Source organism: Sinocyclocheilus anshuiensis, unplaced genomic scaffold, assembly GCF_001515605.1.
Source record: "Sinocyclocheilus anshuiensis isolate Anshui unplaced genomic scaffold, SAMN03320099.WGS_v1.1 scaffold581, whole genome shotgun sequence".
In the NCBI taxonomy this organism is placed as follows: domain Eukaryota; kingdom Metazoa; phylum Chordata; class Actinopteri; order Cypriniformes; family Cyprinidae; genus Sinocyclocheilus; species Sinocyclocheilus anshuiensis.
In genome coordinates this window covers 367,092-375,559 of record NW_015540886.1, presented here as the reverse complement: position 1 = coordinate 375,559, position 8,468 = coordinate 367,092, and the positions used below count along the sequence as shown (strand labels likewise).

The 8,468-nt window shown below is 40.1% G+C and overlaps 1 protein-coding gene across 1 annotated transcript in view; it reads left to right on the top strand.

Moving 5' to 3' along the window:
- The window catches only part of LOC107688688 (dystrophin-related protein 2-like), a 38,402-nt gene that overhangs the window by 13,115 nt on the left and 16,819 nt on the right, over window positions 1-8,468 (top strand). The window contains exons 8-11 of the mRNA XM_016486417.1: window positions 2,671-2,828; window positions 5,231-5,397; window positions 7,155-7,266; window positions 7,688-7,824. Coding sequence (XP_016341903.1) covers window positions 2,671-2,828; window positions 5,231-5,397; window positions 7,155-7,266; window positions 7,688-7,824 — 574 coding nt within the window. The remainder of the gene's footprint in view (window positions 1-2,670; window positions 2,829-5,230; window positions 5,398-7,154; window positions 7,267-7,687; window positions 7,825-8,468) is intronic.

Genomic DNA, 8,468 nt, shown 5'->3' with positions numbered 1-8,468 from the left:
TCAGACTTCTGGAGGGGATGTAGATTCGTAATAGTGTGTGGAAGTAGGCTGGTGCTGAGCCTGTGGTTGTTCTATATGCAAGCATCAATGTCTTGAACTTGATGCGAGCCGCAACCGGTAGCCAGTGCAAGGAGATAAAGAGAGGAGTAGCATGGGCTCTTTTGGGCTCGTTGAAGACCAGTCGTGCCGCTGCATTCTGAATCATTTGTAGTTTGATTGTGCTTGATTCCAGCCAGAAGAGCATTGCAGTAATCCAGCCTAGAAATTACAAGGGCCTGGCCAAGAAGTTGTGCAGCATGCTCTGTTAGAAAGGGCCTGATCTTTCTGATGCTGTGTAGTGCAAACCTGCAAGATCAAGCAGTCTTTGCAATGTGGTCTTTGAAGGTCAGCTGATCATCAAAGATTACACCAAGATTTCTGACCGAAGTTTATGGGGTAATTGTAGAAGAACGTAGCTGGATGGTGAAATCGTGCTGTAGAGTTGGAGTGGCAGGGAAGACAAGAATCTCAGTCTTTGCCAGGTTGAGCTGTAGGTGATGTTCTTTCATCCATGCCGAGATGTCCGCCAGGCAGCCTGAGATCCGGTCAGCTACCGTTGGATCATCTGGTTGAAATGATAGATAGAGCTGTGTGTCATCAGCATAGCAATGGTAGGAGAAGCAATGTGCCTGTATTATGGGACCCAGTGATGTTGTGTATATGGAGAAGAGGAGGGGTCCAAGAACTGATCCCTGAGGAACCCCAGTGACAAGTTGATGTGCTTTGGATACCTCCCCTCCCCAAGCCACCCTGAAAGACCTACCAGTGAGATAGGATTCAAACCAGCGAAGTGGAATCCCTGTGATGCCCAGTGATGAGAGGGTGGACAGGAGGATCTGGTGATTGACAGTGTCAAAAGCTGTAGATAGATCCAGCAGAATAAGAACTGATGATTTGGAATCAGCTTTTGCCATCCGCAAGGCTTCCGTGACTGACAGTAGCGCAGTCTCAGTTGAATGGCCACTCCGGAAACCTGACTGGTTAGCATCTAGTTTGTTGTTCTGTGAAAGAAACAATGATACCTGGTTGAAAACAACTCATTCGAGGGTTTTCGCTATGAATGGAAGGAGAGAGACAGGTCTGTAGCTATCTGTAAGTGAAGTGTTTAATGTAGGTCATGTACAGATTAAGGTCCTGCGGGGCCCCGGGGCATCAGCCTCTTTGTTGAAATTGCAATTTGTCCTTGTTGGAAAATTCTGTTTAGGATGATAGCTGTGTTTTGTAGCATGTTGGCTTGTTTGTATCAGGTCTAAGCTGGTCCAAACGGGTCATTAATTGGTTGACCAGCCACCATGTTCCAAGTCCAGCTGGATCACCATAAGTAGCTGTTTTTTTGGTGGTGTACGAGCTTATACCAGCCAATGGCAAGCTTAGACCAAACTAGAAACCAGCTACTAGCTTAAATAGCTTTTCCCATCAAAGAATAGACTTTATAATAAAGTCCCAATTTGGATATATAAAGTCACAAATACAAGAAGTTGAATAATTATTTAATAAAAATAATTAAATAAAAATTTAATATTGTTGCAGTTGCAAAAATAATCCCACCTCATGTGCAATACTTTCCAAAAGAGACATCAGTGTACAATGACTATTATACAAAATCAAAACTGCAATAAAGGTTTCTGTGAGTGCTGAGGAGGGGCCAGAAACAAATAACATCTCTCATTTCTTTGTTTATTTCATATCATGCCAACAGCCACTGGCACAAAGTGCTGTTCATCTGTCTATATCAATTTTACAGCTACAGCGACTTGTTTTTGGGTGTCGGGCCTCTTAGCATGAGGCCCTGGCAGTCAGAGGATCCGGGGCTCTGGCCCTGATTGACCCGCCCATAATCTGTCCTTGGACTAGACTATGTATGAGGCTGGTTTACATGTAAGAGTGAATGTGTGTGCCGGCCACTTTAGATGGTGCTATTTTTACTGGCACCGCAGAGAACATTCTCACTTCTGTCAGGATCATTCTGCTCAGTGATGGCTAGATTCATGACACAGACTGTTTGAGTTGTTCGGCTCTCTCGGCTAATGTTAGCCTTTTGTCCACATTTACACCAGTGCTTGCATCAAGCACACACATGCATATCTTGCCACACTCCACTGTGCCAAAAATGATTTTCTCGCTTATCAAATATTTTTATTTTCCAGTGTGTGTGGGGGGGGGGGAGATATCTAAACATCTTTAAAACAAGATGGATTTACTTGAAGCAAACTGCACCATATATATCACAACTTTTTTTTTTTAGAATATATCTTTAAGTTGTGTTTTTTTAATTGTTTATTTTTTATTTACATTTTATTTTCTTAATCTTTATTTCAATTACAAAAATGAATAGTTTTAGTTAATAGTAACAACATATTCTTAATTCATATATTCTGTAATGAAAGTTTCTTTATGTTTTAACTTTAAAAACACCGAATAAGAAATGCTTTTTTTTTTTACAGTGCCAACATATATCACACATGAAAGTGTGAGCCATCTCGCCTCACACCCCTGTAACCTAAAGCCATTTAAGTCTCACATTCTCAGTTTGCTCACCTCCAGGTTTCTGCACACTGGCACAATGCTCCCTTTCCCTAGTGTCTCCTTTTAGTGCAGCATTCAACCAGGTCTTCCGTTTATGTATTGCAGACATTTTCAGACAGGTGTGTGGTCCAGGTGGACTGACAGATCAGAAACATCTCAGTCTGTTACTGCACGAGGCTATTCAGATCCCTCGGCAGCTCGGGGAGGTGGCGGCATTTGGAGGGAGCAACGTGGAGCCCAGTGTCCGCAGCTGCTTTCGAATTGTAAGACATCAGATACTCTCTTTCAGTATCTCTCATTTTCTCTGATATGCTTTCTGTTCAGATGATGCAAGGGCCTCCCTCTACACAGACCCTTTGCTCTCTGTGATCAGCAAATCTTCTTAAATATTTGTACCAGAGGCACACTTTCTCTCTTTCCTTCTTTATTGCCTATCACATTTCTCTCACGCCCTCGCTCTCTCCTAACTAGGCTCTGCTTCTCCTGGGTTTTTGGACTGGAACGTACAGAGATTAAAGAGCTGTTCTGTGATTTTATTCCTTTGGGTTTTAGTGAGTCACTGGCCAGAACCATACTCTACACAAATGCTTGGCCAGTACTTGGTAGTCCTGTTGTACTTATTAAATGTGCATTTTTCCTTCACTGTGCCAGCTTGCATACTCAAGGGGGCAATAGAGTTACCTTCAAACATCTGTGCCATTAAAAGTGAAGTGCATAATTTCAATGCCATTAACGCCACTAAACGGAATAGCAAAAACAATGGCTATTTTTAACTGTTTCCCCAAACACACTCAGTCTGTCTTTGGTCGCAGACCAAGTATTCTAACAAAAAAATAAAACATATCAACATTGTCTCAACTGATGGCATTATTGGCAGTACTAATTTGCAAATGTTTGGGAAACCTGTCTGGAATTCAGTGTTTTTGCTATTGATGCTAGTGGCACAGATATTACACACTTCACTTAACTTTAACAGTGCCTTTCAAAAGTTTGGGCTCTTGAAGATTTTTTTAAAGTTTTTGAAAGAAGTCTCTTATGTTCGCCAAGGCTGCATTTATTTGATAAAAAATACAGTAAAACTGTAATATTAATATATATTTATTCATGTGATGGCAAAACTGAATTTTCAGCTAGTCTTCAGTGTCACATGATCCTTCAGAAATGATGCTGCTAATATGCTACCTTGGTGCTCAAGACAGAATTATTATCCCAGTTTAAAGCAGTAATGCTGATTAATATTTTAGTTTAAAACCATGTTACATTTTTTCAGGAAACTTTGATAAATAGAAAGTTCAAAATAACTTTTAATAATATTTTATTTATATTTATTTGAAATGGAATTTCTTTGTAGCAATATAAAAGTCTTTACTGTCACTTTTGATCTATTTAATGCATCCCGAATGATTGTTTTCTTTAAAACCAAAAATCTTACTTACCCAAAATTTTTGAACAGTAGTCATTTTTGATTGTAGCGTTCATGAAATTTCGAAACCAAGCTTTCCAAAGAGTTTAGGATCATATGCAGTACTTGCGTAGAGTGTGTTTCGGACTTAATAGTCTAGGCTAATTAAGGATAATGAAGGTGAAATGCCTGCTGACACCATCTCATCTATCTTTACACTTATGAGGCTGTAATTCAGAAAATGCAGGGACATCGCAGTGGAGTGTAACCTTCTGGCATTTCATTCTACTGATGGCCTAATTATGAAATTGGTGTAGGGCACAGGTTTCCTGTAGAATGGCCTTAAACCATTAATTCTTAGGTCTGCCAGCCCTTAATTAAATCCTGATCCAATCAAGAGCATGTGTGCAATTTCAGGCACACATAATTAAACTTAATTTATTTTCACGTTTTTTCCATGTCACCTTTATAATTCTGGAAGAAATGCCAGTCAGTGCTTTCCAATTACACTTTTTTTTTTCACTGGCTGCATTAAAAATGACAGACCGAGAATGATGCAGCACAGCCAGTCGGCGTGTGTTTCAGCGTGTGTCTAGATGAAAAGACTGGTTCACTTTGTTTGAAGTTATGGACCATCTCATGGGAAACTCTCGGCTGTCCCTGTAGAGTGCACTGTTTAGAAGATCTTCTTTTGTTGTTTCAGTGAAACTTCTGGAGTCTTCCTCTCAACTCCACACTGCACATTTTAGTCTCAGTCCCAGACACTGCTAAGACACACAGCCACATTGCCTTGCCCTCTCAGGAGACGACATGCTCCAGCGACTACTAAGGGCCACGCTAGAGATACTCATGTTAATTATAAAGCTCTGCCCAAGCTTCAGAGTGCGCCCAAATTAAATCAACCTTTTAATGCATCTTTGATGCATATTTAATGAGAATTTAGCCTATTCCAGATTTTTATGTCATCCTCTTTTATTAGGGTTATTGCTTGTCATCCATTTCCCACTGTGTCACTATAACAAGGGGCCGCGTCTCTGAGAATGTATCCTTTGCTTTCACGGGGCTGTGACTGCCCTCTATCACATGAGTACTTTTAAGGGACATGCTCTGATAGGGTGCTTGTGCCCATCAGCTACCAGAAGTTGTTTTTGTGCTTAATTGGGCATGCATAATGAACAATATGTCTTCTGGGTATCTGGATTCATGCTACTTGTTGCTGTTTGATTTTTATCTTTCTCGTGTATGTTCTGTGTCTACCTCTAGGCTCCAGGTAAGTCAGCAATTGAGGTGTCTCACTTTCTGGAGTGGATGGGCCTAGAGCCTCAGTCGGTGGTGTGGCTTCCTGTTTTGCACCGGGTGACCGTGGCCGAGACAGCCAAGCACCAGGCACGCTGCTACATCTGTAAGCAGTGCCCTATCAAGGGCTTCAGGTGAGCTGCTGCAGCGCTGAGTAGTTTTTTGGAGAAAGACGGCACAGATCTCTCTATCTTTGTTTTTTAACTACTCAAAATAAATTATTCAAAAATCTTCTTTTAGCTGATCAAAGGGTTTGATGTAATAGCATTAAAGCTAAGAACTGCAGAGGGAGTAGTATACATGGGTTCTTAATGGACTGAATTTGTGTAAATTAATTAGGGCTGAGCTTAACTGAATATGTGAATACTGTTAAATTTATATTCATTTTATTTTTTAATTTGGTAGATCTTTGTTACATATTTTAATGTATTATTTATTTTTTGATATCTATGTTGTTTTTTCCTTCAAAGGGAAACGGAAGGCATTAAAACTATTTGCTTAAAAGTGGTAAAATTAGGCAAAAAAAAAAAAGAGTAGGATTACCCCGCTGCTTATTAACAAGAATACATTATGTACAGTACCGTTCAAAAATTTGGGGTCAGTAAGATTTAATTTTTTAAAGAAAGAAATTAATACTAATATTGTAAATTGATCAAATGTGACAGTAAAGACTTTTTACTTAAAAAAAAAAAGTTAGAAAAAAATCTTCTATTTCAAATAAATGCTGTTCATTTTAAACTTTCTATTAAAGGGGTGGTTCATTGCGATTTCACTTTTTTAATGTTAGTTAGTGTGTAATGTTGCTGTTTGAGCATAAACAATATCTGCAAAGTTACGAAGCTGAAAGTTCAATGCAAATGGAGATATCTTTTAAAGGGGTCCTGTTATGCTCTTTTACAATGTCTTGATTTTATTTTGGGGGTGTACTAGAACAGGCTCTCAGAGGGGCGGGACGTTTAGACGCACACTAGAGGCGGTTTAGCCAATCACAACAGACTGGGCTAGCTAACCAATCAGAGCCCATCGCCTATTTTTGAGGGAGGGGCTTCATAAAAGAAGGAAACGATCAGCCCGTTTCTCAGAGAAGGGACAGAGCTGTGTGGAATAAAGGTAAATTATGTGAAAAATAATGAGCTTTTTAAAATACAAAGCATTAGCACATGTTAGACTGCACCCCATAAACACAATCAAGCCTAGAAAAAAACCAGTGAACCACCCCTTTAATCAAAGAATCCTGAAAAAAATATTACGGTTTCCACAAAAATATTAAACAGCCCAACTGTTTTCAACATTTATAACAGGGTTCCTCAAATCTTGCCCTGGAGGGCCAATGCGCTGCAGAGTTTAGCTCCAACATTAGAATAATTTCTGAAGGATCATGTGACACTGAAGACTGGAATGATGTTTGCTGAAAATTCAGCTTTGCCATCACAGGAATAAATTACATTTTAAAATATTTTAAATTGTAATAATATTTTACAATATTAATATTTTACTGTATTTTTGATCAAATAAATGCACCCTCGGTGAGCATGAGAGACTTATTTTTAAAAACATTAAAGCATCTTAACTAACCCAAACTTCTGAATGGTAGCGTACAATAAGTAATATTGTGTTTTGTATGCTGGTTTTCTTGATTACCTTTACCAAAAGGTTTTCTTCGTCGATCTACTTTAGTAGAAACAGCCAAGTTTAGCTGGTGAACACAAGTGACTATAATATCCCACCATTTAGACCTATACTAAACCATCACTATCCAGCATAAAGCACACTGCTAGTTTTAAATCGTTATTATCAGCAGGGTGGTTGAGATTCAATATTTTAATCTATTCATAATCCTAAAATTAACACCTCAATAATTGGATGTAAAATGTGTGTCTGCCTGTTTCAGATACCGGAGTCTGAAACAGTTCAATGTGGACATCTGCCAGACGTGTTTTCTGACAGGCAGAACTACCAAGGGCAAGAAACTACACTACCCCATCATGGAGTACTACACCCCGGTACATATGCTTTGTTACTTGCAGAGGTTTTTTCCTTGCCAACTGGCAGCTTTTTGCTTGCTCAAAGGTTTCAGATTCAATCACTATTGTACAAGGCACTACACAAAATGAATATGAATTGAACCAAATTGATCTCCTGCAGTGAAATACAGCACAAGGCTATTTGCTTAATGGTTTTCCCATGCTCCAGTCTGAGTTTTATAGGTGGGCATCTTTATTATGCACCGGCTTTCTGTGGCTGCTCAAAAGATGATAGATTGAGATGGGAGGAAGACGAATGTTCTGTGGAGGAACTGATGTACTGGCTGTGTGTCGGAGGCATGTTACTAAGGGGATGTGTTGTGTCTCAATCGCTCATGTTCTTTCATTTTTCTCTCCGCTGGCTCTTTTTCTATCTCTCTCTCTTTCTGAATCATTCCAGACGACCTCAGGCGAGAAGATGCGGGACTTCGCAAAGACGCTAAAGAACAAGTTCCGCTCGAAGCAGTATTTTAGTAAACACCCTCAGAGGGGATACCTGCCTGTTCAATCAGTACTGGAGGTGGAGAGCTCTGAGACGTGAGTCTGACTTCCTGTCTCTGCTGATGAGAATCACACCTAAGCGCCGTTGTGCTCTTTTTGAAGGTTTATAAGTGGAGAACTGAGGGACTGAACAAAGTGCACTGCAAGCAATTATTTTCTTCCCTGTAGAAAAGAAACATTTTAAACCAGCTTAAGATGCCTTGATGGCATTAGCTGGTCTGTTGACTGGTTTTGAAGGAGTTTTAGTCACATTTCAGGTCGTCAGACTGGGAGACCAACTGGCTGCTCAGGTTAACCAGCTAGGTCATTTGTTGGTTTTAGCAGCCTCACCAAGGTGGTCGTCAGGTGGTTCCCATCCTGACTAGCTTTAAACTCCCAAAACAGGAACCCAATCGGATCATCCTGGCTAGCATGGGAGACCAGCTAAGACCCACAAACCATCTTAGACCATCTTATTTTTGTCTTGCTTTCTTGTAAAAAATATCTAAGCATCCTTAAAACCATAAAAATTGAGTTGAGATAAAGATGGGGAAGTCGTGGCCTAATGGTTAGAGAGTCGGACTCATAACCCAAAGGTTGTGGGTTCGAGTCTCGTACCAGCAGGGATTGTAGGTGGGGGGAGTGAATGTACAGCGCTCTCTCCCACCTTCAATACCACGACTGAGGTGCCATTGAGCAAG